Genomic DNA, 23,918 nt, shown 5'->3' on the forward strand with positions numbered 1-23,918 from the left:
GCCAGTCGATCACGTCCTCATGTTCTTACCAATCACTTGGACACTTTAGCAAGCAGTGTTTTTGTCCATTAGGGCACCAGGGGGGCCATTGCCCTCCTCCGTCCCCCACCTGTGCACGCCACTGTCAAACAGACCCACTTTATTCAATAAAATTTGTGAAGATGACTCATCTGTGTATGAAACTGTATTGAACGGTCAGACATTTACAAAACAGTGAAGGTTTGGTGGTTAATGGAGGATCAAAAGTTAAAGTTCTCCATAAAGACTTTTTTCATCTTGTTCAGAATGCGCTTATATTGGTGGATACATGTAGGTAAAGAGCGAAGGGGCGAGTTTCCCTAAAGGTTATAAAAGTTTCTCATGTGTGTGCCGCCCCCCCCCACACACACACACATTCCTGCAGGCGGAGTCCGTGACGCCGCCCGTTTGTGAATGAGTGAGTGTCGCAGCAACAGCAGCAGCAGCTTTCACTTCAGAGAGCAGAGTCCCGGAGACAAGCCCAGCACCAGAGACCACGAGAGAGGGAGGAAAAGTTCGCCAAATGGATTTCTCTGGTGGAGTCAGACCTTTATTGTTTTCCTATGTCCTCATTAACGGCATACTTATCACATTACAGAGTAAAGAAGGTGAGTTTCTTCTTCTTCTTTTTTAAATGAATACCTTTAAATTAATGTAAGGCAGCGGTGCCATGGGGGCGAAACTCCTGTAAGAAACTTTGCAACCAGGAAACATTCCGTCTTCCTTCGCTGACAGTCACACATTGTGTCAAAGTCTTTTTTTAAACGCGGTAACATTCTAGAAATGTCTGTGCTCGATAAAGAAGTGATTTGCTTGTGTGTAGAGTAGACTGCGTGTGCGCTGCTCTGCGAGCAGGTGAATTATGGAGTTTAACACGTTTCTGAAAGTTCTACATCAAACTGTGATTCTTTTTCTTTTCATTTCTCTTTAAATTCACTTTTACACTCTCAACAAAATATGAAATAACGAAATGAATTCGGAAAAAAGTTAGACATGAATATGTCTAACTTTAGAAAAAAGTTAGACATTAATATGTCTAACTTTTTTAATCTCTAAAATAATAATAATAGTAGTGATAATTTTAGTAAGCCATAGCAGTAAATTAGATTGGTAATTACAGGATGTCAGGTATAATGCAGCAGCAATCCTTAACCCAGTCATTTAAATGCTGCATAGTTCAATTAGTAAACATGTAAACTCCTGTTTTGTTTCCACGTGTTTAAAGATTCATTCTCATGCACTGACCGTGTTCTCGTCCCCACAGAGGTTCTTTTGGATATGATGGCAACTGGAAGTGAACTGGGCTGGTTGACATGGCCGTTGGATCAGGGAGACAAGCCCGGGGTGAGTATTCCTCCATCCCCTCCTCCAGCTCCCATGTTTCCACCTGGAATTTGCCTTGGGATAAATGTGCACAGTGAACACTTTGAGGGAAAACCTGGGATAAACTCCAGGGAAATTTATTTGACCAATTGAGAGTTGTGCGTTTCGCCGCTGCAGTGTGAACACACATCAGGTTTCCATAAAACCTGGCAGTTAAATACTAATGCTTGCTTGGATGTATGGATATGAGAAGCAGTTGTAGGATCCTTTCAGGAGTTGACTTCAGAGCATGTCTGGGCTACACCAAACCTTAGGCAGACAGAATAGCTGCTAGCACTGAACTGGAAATACTTGTGGCTTCTTGTGGTTTTAAGGCTTCAGCTTTAGAATTGTATGTTAGAGGGCAATTAACTTTTAAAGTCTGCAGCATGTGGTACCTCTTTTTAGAGGGGGAGGGGTTTAAGATGGCGTGAATCAGCCAGAGCTCCTTTTTTCTTAAATCATGTCAAAGACGCATTTACAGAACAAACAGCAATGTTAATGCGGCCGCGTGCGCTGGTTATCTCTTTGCCAGAATAGAGGCTTGTGTGTCATTGTCCATTTTGTGGTTTCAAAGAAACTAAGCGGTGAGACTCGTGCACATGCACTGTTTTTAGCTTCATTTAATGTGCTTATGACTCCAAGGCTTGTGCAGATGTGCTGTTTACTGTGGCCCAACTTTCCCAAAAGAGGTTTCACTGCATAAATAATCACACTGAAACTCAAGTTTCACTTCAGCATCATGTGTTGTCATGCTCAAGTTTGCTGTGGACACAAACATTCTTTATAGTGATGTAAAGTCGTGTAACTAGCACCACTTATGACAATTATTATTTCAAGTTTTACTGGCCCCTCATAAAAATGTTCACCAGCTGTTTAATAGAAGTGTTGGTTCTGTTGTTGTCCATCAACTTTTTTTACGCAGAGCCACACACTCAGCCTACAGAGTACTTTTTTTTTTTCTTTTTAAATGAATAGCACTGTGGCTGCATGTACAGAGCAAACCACAGACTCTGCCCCTGTCAGGGCCAGTTGTTCTGCAAGAGCCAAGGCTACGTTAAAACATACCGTCACTTTTATTCCCAAATATTTGTGGCATAATTTAGTGTGTGAGCTGCAGCGCTCTTTGGGGGAAGATGCCAAACAGAAGCAATGTCATGTGAAAGACTTGGAAATAATTTAGTATCTTTGCAGTGTCAGAAATGCTTTGTCATACAAAGTCCTTGCTGTGTTATTGTGCTGTAAACGCTGATAAAGTGAAGTTCTCTGTCGTCGGAATGTGTGATTGCATTGAAGGACTGTAAAAATGTTCAACTGGAATAATTATCCTTTGTGTAGAGCCATGGGTGTCCCCTCACGTAGACTGTTTTCATTTCCAGGTTCAGATTACAGTGGTTGAAACCTCATGTGAAGTGCTGTGATGTTCCTTTTATTTTTGCCTCTGTTATAGCTTTGGCTCAGCCCGGCATGCTTCGGCGCTCCCCAGGGATCAGTGTTTGTACCTCTAAACTTGTTGCTTTGTGTGGTTTTGTTTCAGTGGGAGGTTGTCCAGAGGACTGTGAATGGCTCTCAGCTCTATACCTACTCTGTCTGCAATGTTGGCGAACGTGAGCAGGACAACTGGCTGCGCACCACCTTCATCCAGCGGCACTCATCGGCTTCGCGGGTTTTTGTTGAACTCCAGTTTATTGTACGCGACTGCAACTCTTTCGATGGTGCCTCGCTGACCTGCAAAGAAACCTTCAACCTCTTCACGTCGGAGTCGGACGCAGACGTGGGCACTACCTTCCGCAAGGGCCAGTTTAAGAAAGTGGCCACCATAGCGCCTGATGAGATCACCGGCAAAAATGAAATGCGCATCAACACAGAGACACGAGTGGTGGAGAACCTGTCCCGTAAAGGCTTCTACTTGGCTTTTCAAGACATCGGGGCCTGCGTTGCGCTCCTCTCTGTGAAGGTCTACTACAAAACCTGTCCGGCCACAGTGAAGAGCCTCGCATCATTTCCTGAGACTGTGGCCGGAGGTGAAAACCATGCCCTCAGGGAAGTGAGTGGGGTGTGCGTGGACAACGCAGTGAGTGAGGAGTTGCCTCGCATCTACTGCTCTGTGGATGGGGAGTGGGTGGTGCAGGTCGGACAGTGCCAGTGCAGACCAGGCTATGAAGAAGTCCAAGACGCCTGTCATGGTAAGAGTGTGCCCGACAGTATTTGTAAGCTCTCTTTAACTGCCAGTACACCGTCTTCTTTTAAATAGATTATTTGGCATCGGTCACATTTTTTACCTTTAATCTAATTGTCGTAGGTTGTAAAACAAGCCTGTATGGCAGTTGCGGATATTTATCATAGGTGTTATTATCATTGTTCAGTGGAATTCTGCCCTTGGCTGACATAGCCCCTCTGCGATGGAAGGAATGCTTAGGCCTACTTGTACAAGTCCCGGCATCATCCCTGACCTTGAACCGATACCTATAAAATTAGGAAATATGCTTCTTAGTTTCAGCTGCAGATCGTCAACTCAGTGGAAAATTGTGTACAAGCACAAACAAATGAGCTTATGCTGTAAAATGTGATGCCGTTGCTCTTGAGAAAAAAGTTTTTTTCTTACAGAATGTAATGACAGGGTTTTATTTTTTCACGACTGACTTTAAAACTTTATATTTAAGTTGTTTCACGAATCTGGTTCAAACACTTCACCTATTACAACACTCATAACTTGCACCGTGTTGCATCAGGTGACTTCCTGCTCTCTCTCATTAACTCCTGTTCCCTAACCTGGTGTGGGTGTGCGTGTGCTGCAGCGTCGAACCATCACCTCGTCTTTTTTACTTTGTAGTTGTGGCGTAGTTGTATTTTTAAGCCCCTCAAAGGAGGCTCTTATTGTTGTGGCAGGGCCTGTCAGAGTGGCTGAAAGTGATGAAAGAAGTCGGGAGGCTACTGTTCTGTGATGGATTAGCATCTTAAATACTGGCCTGCATGTGGCTGTGTTGGGGGGGAGTGGGGGGGGGTGGGTGACAAGAGGAAGAATTGAGCCTCACTGACTTTGTTCATAGGAAGCATCACAGAAGGCAGAGGCCGTGTTTGTTTGATGGGACATGCAGACTGCATGTTCGCCCGTCCATCTCTCCCTGTTCCCCTGTGATTTCACAAATCTGCTGAGCCCAGGCTCTGGGGTGGATTGTGTGACTCAAGAAGCATATTTGAACATACGACACAGGCTGGCATGCAAGGACCTGTTGAGATCTGCTTCATGACAGAACATCTAAAGACTTCCATCAGTGCAAACTCCTCCTCCTTCTCCTCTACTCTTTTGGCACTCTTGTATGTACACACACATGCACATTGCACACGCTACCTGAAATACACGCTTCAGACACATGCCTTAGAATACAGTCGTTAAACCACATGCAGTGTGCCTACTGTGCATTCGCTTTCCCACTTTGTTTGCGATTGGTAGCAGACGCATAAAGGCGATGAAGTTTTCTGTCAGTACATCATTTTAACCTGCGGGAAAGTGCCAGGTAAGATGATTAGGGGGGAGGTGAAGGAGGAGCAGAGGCAGGAAGGAATGAGAGAACAGTCATGCAAAAGCGACTGCGAGGTTGTGTTTAGTGGAGGGGTGTGATTTTTTTTTTTTTAAAACAGAGAGAGGTGAGGAATGGAATGTAAAGGTAGGGGGAACAATGAGGAGCTGTGTTTTCCTGCAAGGATGGACGAGCCCACCTCAACCTCCTCCTCCTCCTCCTCCACCTCCACCACCTCTCCCATTTGGTTGGTACATTCCTGATGAGTTTGCCCAGGAGGAGCCTCCCAACATTACTCCAGACCTGTGGAATTCCCATGGGAGGAAGAGTAGCTTCAGATTAAGCCTTCACATTAAATTTACTGAACAAAGCCCCCAACCAAGCGAAAATACTATCAAGATGAAGTCACATGACAGGTCTGAGGCGCATGAGGCAGGAGGAGATGAATCATAGGGTTGCAGTGCAGGGTCGAAGTGTATTGCTCGAAGGGCTTTAAATGGAATCTAATGCAGACACACAGTTAATCATTCTCCCCCACTTCTTTCCTGCGCTGTGTGCTGTTGAGGGAATTACCACAAAACTTCAATTGTGGTGTTTTTTTTCTGACTTGGGTCGAAAGTTTCCATGTTCAGTGATGTGATCGCTCAGTTTTATGGCTCCTCTGCCCCACAGGACCCGTTAAAGTAGAAATCTGTGACTTTATCTGGCTTTCGTCTCCCGTCGAGTCATCAGCGCTCACCGCTCTGGTGTTTTTGGCTTTGAGATCACTCGTCCGTCAAGCTGTGTTTTTAGGCTCCATATTTCCATAAAGTCCCTGTTGAGGTTTCTGAAGGTGGCATGTGGCGCTCTTCTCTCAAAGGCCGTCCCCCTTTCAGACAAACAAATTCTACGGATAAAACATTTACTTCCTACTTTTTATAGACCTGCACGAGTGTTTAGAGCAGCAAGTCTAAAAGCTTTTATGCACTGGTTGTTAATCATATAAGTCAGCAGAAGCAAAGCCCCCAAAGCGGCCATTACAGACTACTGTAAAAGAGAATTATCTTTGCTCTCATAATACATTAGCCTCAACTGCAAAATTAACCTGAAAAGTAAAAAAAAGCACCTGGAAAAGCGCTCTGTAAAATTTACATTTATTACCGTGATCCTCATCAGGCTGATGAATGCTGTCTTTGTGTTTGTCTGGCCTCGAGTGAATCATTTTTATGTTTGTACTCCTTTTTCATGTGTATTTACTTTCTTTTCCTCACCCTCCCGCTTTCATACCTCACCCGCTTAATTAGCAATAAATCTTTCTTTGTTTTTAGACTCTGCTGAAATACAGATGATAACCATCTTTCTCCAGCGAAAGTATTCAGATCTTAAACTTAATTAAATTCACTACGTTAAAGGTAAAAACCCCATGCATTTTTCATTTTAAGTTCTGCTTTAGTGCTAGTACAAATGTATTATCCTAAAATGTAAAAAAAAAAAAAGACAAATCATACTTTGACGATTTGATATTGATTATTTACCATATAAGCAGCATTTTGAGCAGCTTGTTGTGGTGTAGATCATTTTGAACTTCTCTCAATGCGTCATATTTATATATTTTTTATAAATAGATTCACTATTTTAAATGCAATAATTCAATACTGAAATAACTTACAGTAGACCTCCAAACAACACAGGATGTAACTTAAGTAGTTACTGTAATAAACAAGTGATATTAGGATTTAGGGATTTTAATAATCTTTTTTTGGATTCTGGAAAAAATAAATCTCTTTGTATTTACAATTAGGTTGTTGGCTCTTAAGTCTGGCAGCCGCGCTGTGGGTTTCCACTTGTGACTCAGTGTTGATACTGACAAAGTCTTCCTCCAATGCCTATCACGCCCTTCCTTACCCATAATCCTCCCTGCCACAAAAGCACAGCATTCTGTGTGTCACCCCACAAAAGACTGCTGGCTGCCCTGGCTGGTCCTCGGGATTGTGTTTAACCGTCCAGGTCCACACCTCATCAGTCGCTCTGAAGCCTCAACAAACAGAGCTTAATCCCACATTAGTTTCCACTAGGCTGTATTTAAAAAGAAGACATGAGTGTGGAATATTTCAACTGCTGAGGGCAGTCTCGGAGAAAATGGCATCTTGGTGGAACAACTGTCCACTCAGTTCCAGTAAAGTTATTATTCCTTTTGCCAAAGAGGTTCCAGTAAACTATTTTCAGTCTCCCCTCCTTCCCTCACTGCCCGTGTCTCCATACTCATCCTCAGCTGATGTAACAAACAGTTGGGGACTAAGTTGTAGCTGTGTGACTGCGTACTGTGGTGAGTGATTTGTATGGGTAGTAATTGACTTGGGTGTGTTTGTGCTTTTCAAGCAAAGTAACTACTGGTTCTGCTTGCTTTTTTGCCTTTGTGCAATCTCTCTCCTTTGCCGTTCCCTCGTCTTCCCCCACATCCTCTCCGTCCCTGAAGAGTCCTTCTCTTTCGGCCTTAGTTTTCTGCCTCTTGTCCAGTATTTATTTGATAGTTTCTTATCTCAACACATAACTCACATGACCATTTTACAGTCCTAAATGCAATTCACTCAAGAGGCATGCACTGTTGCGCAAGCTGTGCCAAGTACAAACAAACCATTTTTTTTTCCCTCTCGTGTCGTGTTCTTTTTGTTTGTGAAATCACAGAGCTGTTGTAATGTTTGGCTGTATTTCTGGAACAGGTCATGAATATGATACTAATACAGTTAAACATCCCGTTTCACACGGTCCTGGTGGATCTATTTAGACTGTATACAGGGATACCGATGAGTACACGTGGAAGCTATAATGGAAGCTATATATGAACCGTTCAGTCTGTCTGAGAGTTCTTAATGGAGAGGGACGAGGAAAAACAGCTGGCTTTGTGTACATAGTGGTTAATGCATATACACTTAAAGAGGAAATGTAAGGTTTACATTTTTCTTTTTGCTGCTGAATGTTTTTGAATTGATTTCGATTGCCGCTCATGTTACAAAAACAGAGCTCAAGTGTTTCATGGACCCTAAAGTGTGTTTGTACCTGGAGTCGGCTGGTTCATCCTAATCACCCCAGAACCTTTAAGACCAAGGATTTGTGCAATTTTAGCTTATCTGATGAGAAGTATACAAAGAAACATGAACATAGCACCACACCTCAGCATCTCAGGGATTTGATTAAGTTGGCTTAGGGTGGATTTCACATAATGGAATCATCTCACTCCGGCAGGGTTAATCCCCACATTGAAATTTTCTGCTTGAGTTCCCTGAGCTTGTGATCTCTCAGAAATGTGAAATTAAGGCATAAAACACCAACTCATTTATTGGACGGTGCTCCATTTCTCATTTTCACTTACATGCACAGGCTGGATATAACCTTTCTTTTTGCTCTGTAAAGCTACTGTGATCACTTGGAGTCTGTGGATTTGTCTGATCTTGTGCCAGGGTTACGTCTGCTTAACAGGCTGAACTTGAGGGAGTTGGTTAGATAATGGGTGGACGCTGAATGTACTTTCTTGCAGTGTCGTGCTCCGTCATGTTGGGTCACGTTTTAGTGAACAGAACACTGGCAATTATTGCGAGTAGGATGACGGGAAATGTAGCAAAGATGAGATGTGGAGGGCCCCCATGGTTGTTCGATGTAAGCAATCGTGCTGTTGTGGTTTAAAAAGTGTGATGGGTCTAATGGTTGAGCCTTTGACATGAGTGCACGAAAACCACTGTCGAATGAAATGGACCTTGGATGCACCTCACACTGAATCGGAATCTGGATCATTAACGGTGGAGACATGTTAATATCAACCCTCACATGGTGTTTTTGAGAGTCCATACACTTTCAGTCTAAACACAAAATATATTTAAAGCTCCATTCATTGAGATTGTTTGACCAACTTCATCAGCAAGTATTAGTTTATTGTCTGTGTGTGTTTAAATGCAGCTTCCTAATGTGGTAAATATTTGCCATTGGTCACATATCTGAGGCTCAGCAGTTCTCGGCTGTTTAGCACGAGTGTTAGTTGTGGTGGGGAAGTTGGGACATATTTCCTCTTGGTGACATTCCTGAGTCTGGAGGCTACATGTGTGAGTGCGTGTTGTGTTGGTGGGGGGGTCCAGGCCAGTGTTAAGCGCATTGTATTGTATTGCTGGTGTGTGAGGTCAGCACTTTCCTTCCACTGTGTCAGTCAGCCGCCTCCACCGCCCATTCCACCAACCCACCCACCCTTCACTGCTAACAGGACAAGCATGCAGCGGAAACCGGAGGTCACCTAATCCCTTGGTGACTCCGCAGCCCGTTGGCTCAGGGTTTTCTATTGTCGCTCTACGCTGAGCGGCAACACTCAGCCACTTTCCATTCTGTTGCCCTGCTAAGATAAGTCATTACATTTATTGGTGCATTTGGTCCCATTTTGGCCCCTTCCTCTTACCAGGAAGTGGACTGGCTTCCAGTCTGTGACCTGTTGGCTCAGTGTGGTCTAGTGAAATGGTGCTGTATTTCCCACCTGGCTGTCTGTATTTGACTGGCAACACGGAGAAACGTGACCGGATGACCATGACTGTGGTCCAGCTGAGGCCTGTGGAAACTTTTGACGGCAAGTTTCCCCCCCCCCTTAAGTGCATCTGCTTTATTTCACATTACTCTAGTACATGTTGAGGATGTTTTGTGCCTGCTTGACTCTCCTTTCACTCTCAGTGTCCCAGCTCTGTCTGAGTGGACAGACCAAGTGAAAGGAGAAGGGGTTTCAGGGAATTTATTATGTTTGTTAACAACCCAGATGAAAGCCTGAGTGCAATTGTAAAACAGATGTAATGCCCTTACAGCTGCTCCATCGGTCAGCTAATCCTTTTGACTAATGCCCCCACTCTCCCCCCCGCTCCCACATGCACACACTTTCATCAGTCCCTACACCTTTACTGTTGACTCCTCCACCCCTCCCCTCCTCTACCTCAGTGACCCTTGGCTCATGTTACCGGTTCACCTCCCCCATCACAGACCCCCTTTGTTCCACCACCAATCCAACTCCCCCAAAATGCTAATGACATGTTGTCACCCTGCATACAAACAAAATGACATGACATATTGCAATTACGGGTTTGACCAGGTCGCGGAAGAAACTCGGGGGATGGGGTGGATAAGTGAAGAAGGTGAGGCTCCAGACAAAGAAAAAAAAACTGGCTTGCCTCCAAATAAATGTAGGGTTTTCACTGATAAGTTCCAAAATATTGCCTTTATTTCTTATAGATTTATTTTCCCAAGATGGTTTTATTACTATATATGCAGTCATATTTATGAATTCAAACTCCTTTCCCACTGAGACAATTTACTGAGACTGCTGCTACAACTCTTTCTCTCTCTTCCTCCTCCTCAGTGTGAGCATGTGTTTGTTTTACTTGGCCACTGACTCCCTGTAAACCATGCACAGTTTAACTCACAGCTACCCCGAGGCAGACATGACCCTTCTGTCTTTTAGAAGCTCAGCGCCGGACTTGATTGTGGGGATTGTGGGAGCGCCCCCAACCACTTAGTCCTCCAGTCCTGAGGGTGATTGCCGTTGTCAAGCCACCATGTTACCCATTCATCCATCCATCCTACCATACATTCATCACTGTCGCCATCTCATCCATCTTAACTCCTGCCGGCAAACCGGGGGGCCCTTGGGCGTTCTGTCTCCAGAGCCACTCAGGCTCCCAGAATGTAACAGGCCCCTGCACACACTCTCAATAAACAAACACGGAGCCACTCAAGGTGCACGGGGCCTCTCAAATGACAAACAGTTCCTTGCTTTGTGGCAGTAGGGAGGGAACAACTGGCCGCTCGAAGTTTGTCAGATGTTTCAACTTAGAAGAGGCTGCTGAGAGACTTTTGTTTATGAGAAGGAAAGAGTTTGACACAGAATGCCCCCCACCCCCCCCTCCTCCTGGGTATAAAGTCAACACGTTCTAGCTTCCTTTCAGGTTATTATTCTGTCTCAGGACTCTGATAGTTTCTGTGCTGGCTCTTCTGTTGGTCACGCTCCTTCATGTTTCCATGCTTTGATTGGCTGTTTTAGGAAGGAAGGCTGCGTCAGCTTCACGCTTCCTGCTTCCTGTTGTGTCCAGCAACAACTCAAATTCCCCCCACACTTTGCCCATGAAAACAAGGAAGTTTTCCTTTCACTGGTCTTTGCCCTTTTGTCGAAGAATCCCCTTGTTAAATACCTCGGCGGAGAGTCATCGAATTCAGTTTACTGTCCCAGTGACTCATGTTTTCATGGTACACAAACCCATTCACCTTTACAATAGAGAAGTGGGTCTGAAAATGAAGCTACAGTGGAGCTGCACTGCTACAGGCCTCCTGTTGGGTGGTGTGCGCTGGAATGCTTCTTGATTATAGAGGCAGCTCACAGTGTAAGGCCATCGTCTCCACAGGCCTGACCACGGTGCACTGCAGCCGGCACTGTAACGCCAAAAAGAGGCTAGTCCTCCTCTATTCAGTTGCCATGTGGCATCTTGGTTATTCCTATCTGCAGTGCTTGTGTGTGTATGTTTTTTTCTTTCAGCACTTGAATGGCATGGCATTCTCCTTGCCTGCTGGTCAGTGGTGAATAGCAATGTTAATGGGTTAGCTGGGAGCCTTTTTACAGAGGACTGGGAGGGGAGAAAGGAGGGGAGGATGGAATTTGGGGATTACGAGGAGGAGAGGTAGGGGTATGAATCTGGGTGCTCTGGGTTGGAGGTAGCAGCTGTTCCCCCTTCTCAATAGAGGAGTTCACCCTGGCCTGTCTCCTTTCTTTCTCCCCCCTTTCTTCAGTCCTCAGCAGGATACAGTATTGCAGTCTCTCTTTCTTGAACCTTCTGTCCCCTCATACCTCCGCTGCTCTGCCTCGCCCATCTTCTGCCTCAAATCTGTTAATGAGTAGCAGTAGTTGTCAGTGAAACAGCTGGCCAAGAGAAGATGTTGTCGTTAGGGGAGGATTGAGTAGCATGCAAGGCGATTGGACAGACTTACAAATTCTTTTCAAGCAGAGTGTGTTTCCCTCAACCATTGTTGTCATGCTCTTCAGTTAATGCACAACTCTTCACAGCAGCTCTGCCACAACGGTCAACCACAATGATAGAACGAACCCAACTGCCGTCGAAGTGAACCTCATGGTCAGTTGAGTAAATCCCCTTGAAACGACTTAAATGGAGAAGGAGCCGCGTGTTTTCTGTCTTGTGTGTGGTCATTTGTGGCTTCCTAAAGGAACTTCACTCAACTGAGCTGCATTTGAAATGCAGTCACCGGCCAAGACAGTATCAAAGTAAATTATCTATGTCCTTGATGCTGCCTCTAAAATCTCCCCAGTCTCTCGTTGCAGTCTCAGCAGGAGTTTGGTATTAAATCTGTGTGTTTGCCTTTTAACTCAGTGTTGTTGCTTCTCCCTGGTCACTGGCATCAACTTCAATCCCTCACTGTGCGAGCACCGTTCAAATTGGTTATCATGTTCTCTTTCCGTGTTGCTCGATCACCGTCATGCCGCTATCATCCAATCTCACACTCGATATGTTTACGTGATGTTAGGCAGAGAATTGTGTTAGTCTGACTGAAATGTTACCAACTGGACTTTCTCAAAATTGGTCAAACACACCCAGACAATAGGCTTTGGAGTTGAATTACTATTGCATGTTCAGTCGGACTCAAACTAGCGAAAGGTTCTCTGAGCATGTTCCGTCGTTCCTGTATAGTATATTTACAAATAATGTAAATTATAGTAAACAAAGTGCTTTACACAACATGATAAATATATATGTGTGTGTGTGTGTGTGTGTGTGACACTCAGAAGAGAAATGAGAACAGGTGACAGGCAGTGCACATAATCCGTCTTGTGATGTCAGACCCATGTGTCCATGGCTGTGCTTTGCATACATGTATGTGTATTTTGTGAATACATGTGCATGTGGCTGCGTGTGTACACGTGTGGATGAATGTGCAATGGTGTGAGGACATGAGCAGCAGCCGCTGGAATGCTCTTGCAGAGTTGGGCTGGGGGGTTGGGGGGGTCTGGGCTGTCTCATTTTCAGTCTCCTTTATAGTGTGCCCCCTCAGAAATTTCACACTGTATTAAGTTCATATTTCACCACCGTTACACGCAGCTGGAGCCTCTACCTGCATTCCGTCAACCCGTGCTGGACGTGTGAAATTAGGTGTCATCTTATCTCTGCGATACAGTTTCAAAAGTCCACATGTGGGTCTGTGACGGAAAAAAAAAATATAATGGACTGTTGAGTGTGAACGGAAGCTACGCGTAAAAGGAGTTTGACTTCCAAATGTTGGAGCTTTTGGACTCTCGTTGCTTTTATTTCAATCGTTTTGCAGCACTGAAGACTGCTGTAAGCTGCTGTAGGGGAATGTGGGACGACTGGTTTTGTTTGTTGAGACAGTGAGAGAGCAACAGCAGTGAGGCGTTGTTGGCTGAAGAAGTAAAGAGTAGGAGTGCCGGCCATGTTTTTGTTTAAGGGCTGCACTCCTGTGTCTTCACTGGAGTGGACAGCGTTTTAATGAGTAAGGTCAACACTGTGCAGAGCCGTGCCTCTGTTTTTCCTCCCATATCTCTGTCACTTGTCCAAATCTGACCTTTAGCCTTGACACAATAACACGTCCTCTCAACCTTGTTGCCTTGCTGGAAAGGTGAAAAGTTCACTCACACCATGACAGATCTTTCTCGCTAGAATGAAGTGGCGATATGCTGTGTCATATGTGATGTTGCCTGCAGTCACGGTTGTCTTTGTTCTCCTGGTCATGTAAATAAATGTTTTGTGTTTGCAGAATGTCAGCCTGGCTTCTTCAAAGCTCATGCTGTCAGTGACAAGTGTGAGCCGTGTCCTGCCAACACCCAGAGGCTTAACACCGGGGCTCTGTTTTGTCCCTGCATGGATGGCTTCTACAGGGCCCCAACTGATCCCCCTACTGGAGCCTGCTCAGGTGATGACTCCCCTTGATAAGAAGAAGAAGAACAGTTCATTTAGAATATGTGAAAGTACTTGCCATTAGCAGGGATGAGCCAGTATAATTCTCTTTATTGGTACAGGTCTAAATCACTAGCTCAGATATCAGAAAAAGAAAAGTGTAAAATCTGATATGATTCGAAACTTCTACAGTTTAGGAGTTACAAGATATAAAACAACTGTATTGGACTGATATGACGTTCATGTACTATTGAGTAATGTCACACCTGCTTCTTAATGTGAATCAGAATGTGACACAGGAAGTGACTTTTGTTTGCCTGCCCAGATTAAACTGTGTAAAGGTTGTGATTTCATGATGGATGGTGTGACATTCACAATCACTTTAGCTTTTCTAATTTCAGTGTCATATGGGAAATGTACACCTGACGTGTTGCCGCCTGGGCTTTTTCTCCTTATCTCACATTCTTTTCCAAATCTGTGTTCACCAGGTCTTCCCTCTGCCCCACAAGATCTCATGGCCACGACCACCCAGCTCTCTGCAGGAAAGCTCCTCCTCTCCTGGAGCCCACCTGAAGACACCGGTGGTCGAACCGACATCACCTACAGCGTTGAATGCCAGCGCTGTGAGGGCACCACGTGTCAGCCGTGTGGAGAAAAAATTCGCTACGAGCCCGCCAGTGTGGGCCTGACTGACACCAAGGTTTCAGTGAGCGAGCTGGACGCTCACCTCAACTACACCTTCACTGTGGAGGCACACAGTGGAGTGTCGGTGTTCGCGAGTCAGGCAACGCCGCGGGCTCATAAACCGCCCTCCACCAGTGCTCTGACTACATATCTGCACTACACAGGTGAGTGCTGCTGATATCAGGCAGTGGAGTGATAATATCTGTGCTGCAGTAATGACAGATGTTATCTGAAAGGCAGCGGCAGCAAGTAGAATCATGCTGCAGGATTGAGAAGTGCACACATTGCATCACCTCTGTCGGTCCCCATTGACACTGAAACATTCACTGTCCTCTGTTCACAGATCCTCCCAAAATCACATCTATACGACTGGTAGAGAGGACTTCCACCAGTCTGTCCCTGTCCTGGGACATATCACCTCAACCACGGGCCCAGCATCGAGCCATCCGCTATGAAATTACCTATCGCAAGAAGGTGCCCCAGTCTTTTTACTCATGTGCTGTTTGTTAATTTGAGTTGATTTAAAGCTATATGACAACTGTCTGTGCCAGAACTGAGGCTTTTATTTTCAGCAGGAACTCTTATGAATTCATTCCTCTGTTGTTTTTCTTTCTCCGTCTCCCAGGACGACAACCTGGACGGGACGACCTACGTCGTGCACAGATTTGAGAAAAACTCTGTCCAGATCAATGATCTGACCTCGGGCACAGCCTACTTGTTTAGGGTGCAGGCCCTGGGCAGTGATGGCAGCCCTGGAGGCTCCAGCATGGAGGAGCAGTTTGAGACTTCCTCTGAAGGTACAGAGGGGAAACAACTCTGCTAAAAGCTCCACTTGTAGCTTTGTTCAAGAGTGGGCTTTAACTCATATACATCTATGTTCTTTCTTTTCCCCTTCCTAGGACACCTTACTCAAAACAACACCGCAATCATCTTCATCGCAGCAGTTGGAGCAGCAGCCATGTTGTTCATAGTGTTCGTGGTCCTGTTCCTTCGCAGACGGTCAGTATCCGCTCTCCCTGTCTCTCTGTCCATTTACACCCTCTTTTATTGGCTTCCTCTCTAATTCTTCTGCTCTTCCTTTGTGAGGCCTTCAAGTGACCTGTGCATTCGCTCTCTCCTCACCTCTCGTTGTCTCTCTTCCTTTAGCTACCTTTCTCTTTATCTGTATCTGTGTCCTGGCAGTCGCGGGAGGAGACGCTGTCTCGAATGCACCTAATTATATTCTAGTGAGCGTTGAGGCTTTTGAAAGGAAACTGTGGTGCATTGTCTGCGATAAGAGGCGTTTCTTTCTGCACCAGACTGCAGGCACTTTGTGAAGGTGACCCGAATGTACGCATTAACAGCCTGTGGACAGTCTGTCCCGCCTGCTTGTCTGTCTTTCGGTTGTTGGATCAGCTTGGCAAACAGTCTGTAATCCTCAGCCTTTCTCAAAGGGCTGCTTCACTCTGAATGGACGCACAGCAGTTCTGTCAAGACAAGAAAAATAGTTAGAAAGTTGCTATTCACTATTTTTTTTTTGTTAAAGTTAAAGATAATAAAGATCATTTAGGAACAAGTTTGTTTGTTGTTTGAAAGTGGAATATTAATGTATATGTGTGTGTTTGTTCTTTATTTAGGAAAAGAAACTCCCATGCCAGACAGGGACCAGAGGACACCTATTTCTCCAGCTCAGGTAGACAAAAAAAACTCACTTATTTTATTCTTTTTTTGTTTGTTTGTTTGTTTAATTTGATGACCGTAAACAATCGGTCCTCTTTTACTCTCAGATCAATTGAAGCCTCTGAAGACCTACGTGGATCCACACACTTACGAGGACCCCAACATAGCTGTGCTGAAGTTTGCCTCTGAAATCCACCCCAGCCATATAACCAAACAGAAAGTCATTGGAGTTGGTGAGTGACAAACCTGTTGAGACAATCTGCTGTGGGGCTTAACTGTGAGATGTTGACAGATTTTTCAATCCCCAACTTTGCTGTTTATGTTGAACCCTTTTTCACAGCTTACGACGCTGACTGACAGTGGTTACTCTAGCGAGATTAACATCTATCTGGCTGCCGTCTCATTTCTCACAAAACAAGTTGAGGCATTTTTGTTGTGTCGCAACTCTTGGCTGCTGTACCTGTGTGTTTTGGCTCAGGTTGACTAACACTTACACAAAAGAAATTGTTGCAGAAACAGTATTTTGGACACATATCAGAGCACCTTGCTCGGCCCTGCCCACATCTTTCCAACATGATTCAATTATTCAGCCGTGACCACCTTTACCCTTTGAACCAGGATTCTGTTTTTCCACACCCACCTCCTTAATTCCCACGACGTGACCCCACCTCCTTTATCCTCATGTGACAGCTGATTCCCATGCTCCCACACCACAGGCCATCCACCAATTAAGCAACATTGGCTGTGTCTCTCAACACGCAGCGAGAACACACCTCTGCAGGACAGCCCGAGGCAAAACTTCCCCCCTATCACTCAGCTGGAAGCATAACAAGAAACACACACAGGCACCTGATATCATGTTCATTGTGGGGTTTTTTTTCTGCAGGAGAATTTGGAGAGGTGTACCGTGGTAACCTGAAGGTGCCAGGGAGGAAAGAGGTGACGGTGGCGATCAAGACACTGAAGCCTGGCTACACAGAGAAACAGAGGCAGGATTTTCTGAGTGAAGCCTCCATCATGGGCCAGTTCTCCCACCAGAACATCATTCACTTAGAGGGGGTGGTCACCAAATGTAAGGATTTCTGTGAGTTATCCCCCCCCCTTTTTTTACTCTTTTATCACATTCTAACATTTTTGTTCTCGCAGCCTTTTCACTCGGATGATAATTTGTTTTTTGTTTGTGCACAGTTAAGCACGCCATGATTGTGACTGAATATATGGAGAATGGAGCGCTGGACAGATACCTCAGGGTGAGTCCACCTAGACCATAGATTTATTATTTTGATAGCATTTACTATTTTTGACAATCAAAACACTAAAACTCACTTTACCACTTGGTGGAAATGAGGTATCATTTTACACAATGATGATACAAATGAGGTCCCTGCAAACTGGAATGTTGTTCCTTCTCTCTCATGATTCTGTATTTGTGTTTTCTCCCATAAGGACCACGACGGCGAGTTCTCCTCGTTCCAGCTCGTGGGCATGATGCGCGGCATTGCTGCAGGAATGAAGTACCTCTCTGACATGAACTACGTCCACCGCGACTTGGCCGCCCGCAATGTCCTCGTCAACAACACACTGGAGTGTAAAGTGTCAGACTTCGGCCTGTCTCGGGTGCTGGAGGACGACCCCGAAGGGACTTACACCACAAGTGTGAGTAGATCCAACACCCCGCTCAAAGCACGAGGGCACACCATGGTGTAAAGAGCAGGAGTTCGTTTTCGTCTTTGTTTCTAACTAACGTTGATTCAACAGGGAGGCAAGATACCCATTCGCTGGACGGCTCCAGAGGCAATAGCATACAGGAAGTTCACCTCAGCTAGCGATGTGTGGAGCTTCGGTATCGTCATGTGGGAGGTGATGGCTTTTGGCGAAAGACCTTACTGGGACATGAGTAACCACGAGGTGAGTTTTAGTTCCTCTGAGGTTTTGCTTAAGTGAACACTGACAAGTTTTTATCAGTGAGAGACGATTTTCTTTGAATTATTCGCTTAATAATCTGCTCACAGGTGATGAAAGCCATCAACGAGGCTTTCAGGCTGCCAGCACCTATGGACTGCCCGTCAGCCGTTTACCAGCTGATGCTGCAGTGTTGGCTTCAGGATCGTTCCAAGAGGCCACGTTTTGGAGACATCGTCAGTCTGCTGGACAAGCTGCTGCGGAGCCCGGACTCCCTGAAGACAATCGCAGACTTTGACCCACGGTGAGATTTATTTACATACCAGACTAAGGGCTTGAGATCATATTTTTACAGTGCTGAGTCTACAGTAGCTGCCGCTATCAGCTGCCAGCTCTTGGAAACAGGTGTTTCCCCACAGTACAAGTATTACATACACTATATTTCATTTTTAATCTCCCTTGTGCTAACTCCTCTGGACAATAGTGCAAAAACACTGAGACTCGGCTCTTTGTCTCCTCCTGGCTTGAAATTTGATTTGCACTTGTCTCATGTAACACTTTGGGATTAAGCTGACTCGGCTTGGTCTCGTCTTGTTTAAATTTGATTCTGACTTGCCTTGATTAAATTATTTTGATTTGGACTCGTCTTACCTAACGTGCAACTTAAATTTACTGTAGCCTGAATAACTCAGTGGAGACTTGACCTGGACTTGCTCAAACTGACATATAACAGCTCTGCCAGAGCTCTCCTATTTACCTTAACTTAAAGGAAAAGAACAGGGTGTATCAAGGTCTAGGTTTCGGGCGGAAAATGGGGAATGGCTCGAGGAAGGTCTACTTAAACCATTAAAAAGACATACTGACACCTTGCCTGCCAGGATAATGAAAGCAATGTGTGCAAACTCTTGGAAGAACACTAAAACCCCTTTGTTTGAAGCTGAAAAGCACAAATGCATAGTTTTGTGAGGGAGCATTAAAGCCAGAAACGGTGAGAAGGGACAATAGATCTGCCGCTTGTGTCTTAATCGCCTCTTACCCTGACTGCTCCAACTGGTTCTTCTTTTTCCACCATCTTGTTTCCTACACAGTAATTATAGTCCTCAGCTATCCGCCTTTGCTGTGGGAAAGCCTGTTTATTATTATCATTTTGATCTACTATTAGGATTCTACTCTTTTTTTTTTTATATATTTGCTTGCAGCGTTTCCATTCGCCTGCCCAGCACCAGCGGCTCAGACGGCTCCCCCTTCAGGTCAGTGTCCGAGTGGCTCGAGTCCATCAAGATGAGCCAGTACAGCGAGAACTTCACCTGCGCTGGGATCGTGACCATGGACCAGATTCTCCAGATGAAGAACGAGTAAGTAGGACGACGACTTTGAATTTGGTGACACGATATCTACTGTGTTTACTTTGTGTTGCTGTGTGTTTTTTTGGCAAACACCAGGGATATTTTCTTGTCAAATGACTGCACGCCATGAAATATGCTGCTTTCCGCCGACAAAAAGTCTTTTGTGAACTTCCTCCTCATAGTTTATGTATTTGTTTTCCAAAAAATGGTGCGTTTTAAACAGCAAGCAGAATAGTTTGTGCATAATATGATCTCTGCCCTCACTTTGCAACTTGAAAAATGTTTTGAGATGGAAAAAGCAATAGATGGAAGGAGAAGGAGTGGGCTCATTTGTGGTCGGCTGGTGGTGGTGGCTTGTGGTCGCTGCAGTTCTTATTCTTCTATCCTCTCTTCATTCTTTCTCTCATCCCTCCCTCCTTTCACTCACACACACGAGCTGCCCTGGGCAGCACTTTTGCTTGAGCCCCCAGAAACCACGGGTTTTGCCTGTTTAGGGCAAAGGCCTTCTGTGGTTTCTTCAACATTAAAGGAGGGAAGGAGGAGGAGAGAATAACTCGTGGAGCTCGAGCAAATAGAGGAGATTAAGGAATTGAAATAGATGGATGAGATTTGAAGCCCTACTGTCGGCGTATTTGTACATGTAGAAAGATTGAAGAGGTGCACTCGGAGTGTACGTGCCCCCGAACTTAAGGCAAGTTTAGGGCAACTGGATCGTCTCAGAAGTGTAGCTATGAGTGGCTGATTTAATCAAATGGGCTCAACCATTTAGAAAAAAGGTTTATTGAAGCACATGATATAAGGTTGTTTTGGGGCAATAATGAGCACCAGAGCTTTTCCTAACCACATGACCCCCCCGCCTCCATCCTCCTCCTGCTCTGCCATGGTAAACGTATGTCAGTAGACTCGGGAAGATGGGCAGACTGTGAAGCAGACGACAGACTCTTTTGAAGTATTTGTCGTACGGAATGGTGTGATTTCATGGCCCCATGTTTCCATGGCAGGGCATCTGGTAGCACTCTTGAAAAACCAGCAGTTATTTACAGCCCACCCTCTGGTTGCCAGACAAGTGATTCATGGCCAACAGGGAGAATCCTCGTTAAGTAATTAAGGCTCTAATTAAGGCTTAGGTCTTTACTGTGTCGCAGAGCTTCTGCAGGTTTACATTGTATGCTTGTGAAGATTGAAATCCCCAGTATTAACATTTAATTGCAAAGATGCTCCACCCAAATGAACTGTTCGAGGCAGACATGAATGGCGTGAGCTTGAGGCTAACATTTCGGCTCATTGGATGAGTCTGTGATTATCTCAAGGCTTCAGAGGCAGGAAGGATGTGCGTGAAAAGTGTTGGAGCGAGTCCAAATTTGAGATTCACGTGCAGCTCCACTTATACACTGTCATGTCTCTCTTTCACAGGGATATTAAGAACATCGGGGTGAGGCTCCCTGGCCATTTGAAAAGAATTGCCTACAGCATTTTGGGCTTAAAGGACCAGACCAGCACCCTGAGTGTGTTTGCAGTGTGATCCTGGCAACGGTGGACATTATAATCACGCACTGAAGCAGGAAGCCCTTTGAACTCAAAGCTGAGCTGGAGCAAAACTGCAGGGACGGCGTCGGATCGGCCAAAACCAGGAGAAATATCCTGCCATCTTTTGGGGGCCGACTGAAACACATTCACTCACTGTACATTGTATTTCTTCACTCTATCCACACAGGAATGGAGCAAAACATTCAGCAGTAGATGACTCCATTAGACTCTGTATATTTAGATATCTATTTTTATTACCCATGTCTTCTGTACAGATACAATTCAGCGCCAGTGCTTTTATTGTTTTTCTTTTTTTCTTCTTCATTTCGCATTCCGGCTCCATAAAAAAACAACAATCAATCCAGTTCTAGGAACAGCTCCAGTGCGTCCCTGAGCTTGTTTCCTCCTGTGTCAAACAAACAAGAGAAGCACAGTAAGCGTGATAGTTAGTATGGCTGCAGTGGAATCCAGGCCCGGCTCAGTTTGTGGTTGGTGCTGATGTCATAGCGTCTTCCTTTAATTGGCACTTGGTGCCTTTTCTTGTCGGACCAATGAGGATGGAGCTAAAAATGAGCTTGAGCTGGCCTGGAGCCAAAGAGATGGTGCTGCTTAGGTGTGTAAACACAAACTGACCTGGTGCTGTGACAGAGCGTTTGTCTGCTGGTGCCACGCTGAAATTTAAGCTATAGTCAAACTAAACTCATACTCATGTTAGAACGTTTTTTTTTGCGGTACTCTTTGTGTACAGTTTTTCGTCTTCATTTCTCTTCACATTTGGTTTGATTGCCAAAAATATTGCAAACTTAAATGTAGCACTTGGACCAAGAATCACACGGTCTTTCTTGGTTTGTCTCTGATTTGTGACCACACGCAAGCTAGCCGAGCTAAAGGAACGGTATCAAAGTGACGTAACTGTATAGATTAAATTAAAATGAAAGTTTCAATTAGAGTGCAGTACATCTGTTTGTAGCATGCCGGTAATGAAGAGGGAGATGGGGAAATTTGCCCCACCATGAGAAAGAAAAAGATCACTGTGTTTCATTGTGGTTGAAATGATTTCATACTTAATAATAGTTTGGTTTGCAATTTCAGTGTCCCAGTTTGTTTGGAAGAAACTAGGCTGAACGAAATATCCATTCAGTTTGAGTCCCGTTGAGTTTCTGATGAAAATAAACTGTAAATTAAACTACAAGCTTTGACAGTTTAAAAACATTGAAATGTTTGTTTTGTGGGAGCAGGAGTGTGTCTCCAATATTGGGGATCATGTAGTGGATCTTCTCTTCATTGATGACTGCAAATCATTGTGTTACTGATGTGCACCTTCCTTTACTTGAATTTTAACTCTATTTTCAAATGTGTCTGTAATTCTGTTTCAGCTGATGGATCTTTGAAAAAGGGATTTTCTTTTGTTATTACGCTGGTTTTGTTGGTTGCAATTACACTTTGTACATTTTTGTATGATTTCACTTTCTGCCCTATTACCACCATGATTTTTCTTTTGAAAGCTAACATCACTTTCCTCCAAAGTGGTGTCTCCTACTTTCCAGACATTTTGAGAGTTCCCTCATCAAAGAGCAAACTCCTCCCCCTTCTCTTGTTGTTTTATACTGTATTTAATAGTCTATTTATTTTTTACTTTTATTTATTTATCCTGAGAAACACTGAGCTGGGATTATAACTGAAGTTTGCTCTCTCTCATTCTTAATAATAATAATGATGACAATAATAATAATAAAAAAAGCTTTAATGTCTCTTTTGTTCCTGAATTATTCAAACCTGTGTTTACTGTCCTTGCATTTGTGGGGCGATTTAGCCTTGAATTAAATGTGTTTGTATGATTGAGCTACATGTCGTTTTTTTGTTGGGATGTTTATTCTTCCGTGCAGGAGGGAAGCCAAAGTGCAGGCACAAACTGTACGTGCTGTTCCGTACACTTCTCTCCCTACTCCCAACTATTCATTTATACTTTTTTCAAGTCTCTAATCAAATGGAGCAGATATTAAACTGTGAGATAAAAGTTAAATTGGCAATCTCTAACGCGGGCTTTGATGTTTCTGTTGTTTTTAGATGGAGCTCACACTGTGATCTGCCCTTTGATTACTCGCGCCCTCGGATATCAGATGTGCCACTCCCATGAACTTTTCTACTTGCGTCATAAAGACCAATGCAGCGTGCAATGTACCGTAACACTGGACTTACGAGGAGGAAAATAAGACATGACAAGCCAGAGACGTCACTTCTATATGGTATCATATACCGAGCTTCAGCGTTCATGCTCTCCAACTGCTCTGTAATCCTCAGTGCCTTCATATCATTTTAGCATTGCATGAGCATAAATCCTTCAGAGCAGAAGAAGACAGGCCACAGATTAACTGTTAAAAACAAATATCTTCGTCTCTTGTAGTCTGACGGTGTTGTGGGAAAGGTGTGGTCAGGTTCAGGCACAAAGACAGCTCTGTTAGGTTTGAGCCAAACCAAATCGTGTTTTGGTTAGAATTAGTATTTACTCAAATTGAGGTCACTTGATGTGATGGTTACAATAATAAACCTGTGGTCGAGAAGCAATCGTGACCACTGGTTTGAAACGGGAGACAAACGGTGGACTCCGATGTCGGCGGTGCCAAATGCAGAGTGTGCAGCAGCATTTCAAAATATAACGAGCACAATCGACCATGAAAACAGACCTGTCACATTACGTATGCGTCGAGTTACTTTTGCGAGTCCAGGAGGAAAGGGGCTTTCTTTGGAAGTGAATCTGGAGAGTCGTCTTCAGATGGGAATACACTGTGCCTCTACCATGCGGCCTGTTACTCACTGACTATTCAACCTTTGAGCCTGTGAATGCAACATGGGACGTAAACGAAGTCCTGGACTCAAAACTTTGAGAAAAGTAGGATCATTGGAACAAGCTTGTCTCACGAATACGGGAGACAAACCCATTTCAAAAACAGCTTATTATTTATAAGTAGTGTTTCTAAATGGTG

The 23,918-nt window shown here is 44.5% G+C and overlaps 1 protein-coding gene across 2 annotated transcripts; it reads left to right on the top strand.

Annotated features, from left to right (window-relative positions):
* The first annotated feature begins 462 nt into the window (after window positions 1-462).
* Window positions 463-22,776, top strand: epha2b (eph receptor A2 b). Of its 2 annotated transcripts, none has more exons than XM_044038599.1 (17): window positions 463-626; window positions 1,283-1,362; window positions 2,918-3,566; window positions 13,677-13,832; window positions 14,305-14,664; window positions 14,844-14,974; window positions 15,126-15,297; window positions 15,400-15,499; window positions 16,117-16,172; window positions 16,267-16,392; window positions 17,046-17,243; window positions 17,348-17,409; window positions 17,606-17,815; window positions 17,918-18,067; window positions 18,172-18,365; window positions 19,261-19,416; window positions 20,821-22,776. In XM_044038599.1, exons 1-17 carry the CDS (start codon window positions 542-544, stop codon window positions 20,927-20,929), a joined length of 2,994 nt encoding a protein of 997 aa, XP_043894534.1. In that variant the 5' UTR covers window positions 463-541; the 3' UTR covers window positions 20,930-22,776. The 2 variants fall into 2 exon arrangements, with proteins under 2 accessions (XP_043894534.1, XP_043894535.1); XM_044038600.1 differs by having other exon boundaries at window positions 17,046-17,231.
* The last annotated feature ends 1,142 nt before the right edge of the window (window positions 22,777-23,918 follow it).

Source organism: Solea senegalensis, linkage group LG11 (assembly GCF_019176455.1).
Source record: "Solea senegalensis isolate Sse05_10M linkage group LG11, IFAPA_SoseM_1, whole genome shotgun sequence".
In the NCBI taxonomy this organism is placed as follows: domain Eukaryota; kingdom Metazoa; phylum Chordata; class Actinopteri; order Pleuronectiformes; family Soleidae; genus Solea; species Solea senegalensis.

What these genes read in the sequence shown, in the direction of transcription:
- epha2b (XM_044038599.1), top strand. Translation starts at nt 542, where the DNA reads ATGGATTTCTCTGGTGGAGTCAGACCTTTATTGTTTTCCTATGTCCTC. An exon ending in CACATTACAGAGTAAAGAAG is followed by an intron (nt 627 to 1,282) that starts GTGAGTTTCTTC and finishes TCGTCCCCACAG; the next exon opens with AGGTTCTTTTGGATATGATG. An exon ending in CGCTGGACAGATACCTCAGG is followed by an intron (nt 17,410 to 17,605) that starts GTGAGTCCACCT and finishes TTCTCCCATAAG; the next exon opens with GACCACGACGGCGAGTTCTC.